Raw genomic sequence first — 2,631 nt, 5'->3', positions numbered from 1 at the left:
CGAAGCTGCAGGCATATAGATGTAAAAGAACAGTGTTTAATCTGTGTATTAAGAAAAAGCTCCACCCACACTTTTTACTATGGGACAATGAACAATACTGTCCCAGAAATAAATTGAAATTGTTCCAATCATCTGGTCCTGACCTACATTTTTTGGGGACTCCGCGTTTATTGTATGGTAATCCCCTTTCATTCACTTTCTGTTGAGAATTCCTCTGCCATTTCGTTTGGTTGAAAAGAACTGTCACCCTAAAAATATCTACATATTCAGTGAAAGTATGCAGCCAAACGGTGCTTGCTTCCTTGCCCATGAATTTATGTGACAAAGCAGAGCACTGAAATCATGCGGAATGAAGGAATTGGGCGCGCGGGATTAGCCGAGCGGTCTTAGGCGTTGCAGTCATGGACTGTGCGGCTGGTCTCGGCGGAGGTTCGAGTCCTCCCTCGGGCATGGGCGCGTGTGTTTGTCCTTAGGATAATTTAGGTTAAGTAGTGTGTAAGCTTAGGGACTGACGACTGTACTACACACATTTGAACATTTTTTTAAGGTATTGTTGGAAGTCTTCCATGAGAGGTTGAAGGACCTAGCGTTCAGCATTGAGAAGTGCGTCACGTCCCTGCAGCTCCCCCGCCTCGGTCGGCTGTGAGACAATGGCCAGTGGTGTAACGCTATGGAGGCCAATGTCAGCTGGCGCCTTTAAGTATGCCGGTGGCGCCCAGAGCGGCATCAGTCAGTGCACCGGCTCTTCCCCCTGACAGCGACATGCAGCTCCTGGTGGCGTCTGCTCTCTTGCTGCTCGCAGGGTGCGCCTCTGCGCGGCCAGAAGCGCCTGCGCAGCAGTACGGCGCGCCAGACGCGGCTCCGTACCCTCCCTCAGGCTGGCGTCCGGAAGGTCGGCAGTTCTTCCTGCCTTCCAGGAGCTCCGGCCTGTACGCGCCGCCGCCACAGCAGTACGGCCCTCCGCCCCCGCCCGCCCCCACGACCACAGAGGCTGCCGAGACCACCACCACCGAGCTGCCCACCACGACGGCTCCTTCAGACGCGGCTTCCGACGGCTCTCGCGCCCTGGAGTCCGGCGTGTACTACCTGCTGCAGCCGGACGGCCGCCTCCAGCGCATCACCTACGCCCACGGGCCCGCCGCCCCCGCCTCGGCCTCCGCCCCCGCCGCCTCGCCTCTGCTGCCGGAGCGGCTGTCGCTGCCTGCAGACCCCGGGTACCTGGCGCGCTTCCACTACCAGGACCTGCTGCCGCAGGGCGCACCCGTCTTCGCATTCCGGCAGGCCGGGCTGATGCGCATCTTCTGAAAAACGATATCTTCGTGCGGCGGACTATCAAGACTATAGCAAAATGCACGTGTGACTTCAGAACTTACGACTGCCACTATGTGGCATGAAAGGATCGATGTTTAAACGTAACTGTTTTCCCTTCGTTAGAATGTGATACTGAGACACCTCTTAAGCTCCCAAATTTTGTGTTGGTAAAATAACAGCACCGATTGCGAAACTGGATTTAATGTTGTCGCTATCGACTGGTTTTAAGTCAATACTATATGGCTGTGATACACATACGCTACTACTACACATTACTTTTCTCACTACGTGTCTATTTTATACATAGACGCAAAATGTAGTAAGATTTTTCTTTCGAAATCAGTCGTCAGTCGTAAATAACCAAATAAAGAAACCTTAATTGTGTCAGTTTGTGCATTTCCTGTCTGTATAATTAAAGATATGTAGACATATTCGCCTATCCTTGTTTTTATGTCTTATTCTTTTATTATCTTTCACCCTTATGATCAGAAGAAGGAAAAGAACTGTAATTTCAAAATCATATTATTTTGTGACGATAGTGTCTTACAGGGCGAAGCCGTACGAACTGGAATGAAAATTATGGGACTGGAGAAATCTCTGCTGAGAAAGTGTGGAACTTACAAATTTAGTGCAAATTTAAGATCGGACTGACTACTCACATTTTTAAATTGCAAACAACAATAATTTGGAGAAGAATATAATGTAATATGATGATGTGATTAGTGAAGATAAGTTTGGTTTTAGAAGAAGTAAACATACATTTGAGGAATTTATGGTCTGACGTTTAACTATGGATAAATGACAAAATAGAAATTTGTTATAAGCCTTCAACACTGTGAAATAGAGTAAAGTCTACAAAATCTTGAGAAAAACGAGCATAAAACACAGAATGAGATCAGGGACAAAAATAACACTGAAACAAAAACCATTGCATCTATGTGTAGTTCATCCACTTGGAAATATAGGCACTGGATTGTTAGATCAATGTTAAAGTATATTGTTCTGCTCCAACAGACACACATAGATTAAAAATAATGTATGTAAAATAAACAGTGATTCAACTAGGAAAGGTATAATAGAGAAGTATATTATGGTTTATTTCTGAATAAAGTTAGTCATATACCTGTTCCAAATAGAGTTTTTGGAGAAACACAAACTACATTACAAAACAGCAGTCCATGGCAATATACTCCTATGAGGTATGGACACACTGTCATTTTCTCTTAGGAGGTTTTGCTTTAGTAAAATGCGACCTGCTGAAAGGCAGATCTCAGCTGAGCGCTATAGTCTCCAATCAAAATTAATTTGTTTAATTTGTTC

General features: G+C 46.0%; 1 protein-coding gene across 1 annotated transcript; it reads left to right on the top strand.

Annotated features, from left to right (window-relative positions):
• The first annotated feature begins 702 nt into the window (after window positions 1-702).
• On the top strand, window positions 703-1,305 carry LOC126455879 (uncharacterized). Its single transcript, XM_050091639.1, has one exon. The coding sequence runs from the start codon at window positions 703-705 to the stop codon at window positions 1,303-1,305; it is 603 nt and encodes a 200-aa protein (XP_049947596.1).
• The last annotated feature ends 1,326 nt before the right edge of the window (window positions 1,306-2,631 follow it).

Source organism: Schistocerca serialis, chromosome 2, assembly GCF_023864345.2.
Source record: "Schistocerca serialis cubense isolate TAMUIC-IGC-003099 chromosome 2, iqSchSeri2.2, whole genome shotgun sequence".
NCBI lineage: Eukaryota > Metazoa > Arthropoda > Insecta > Orthoptera > Acrididae > Schistocerca > Schistocerca serialis.
The sequence above is the reverse complement of the archived record's forward strand: the minus strand, read 5'-3'. Positions and strand labels throughout refer to the sequence as shown.

Excerpts from the sequence above, each read along its gene's own strand:
- LOC126455879 (XM_050091639.1), top strand. The coding sequence starts at position 703 with ATGCCGGTGGCGCCCAGAGCGGCATCAGTCAGTGCACCGGCTCTTCCC.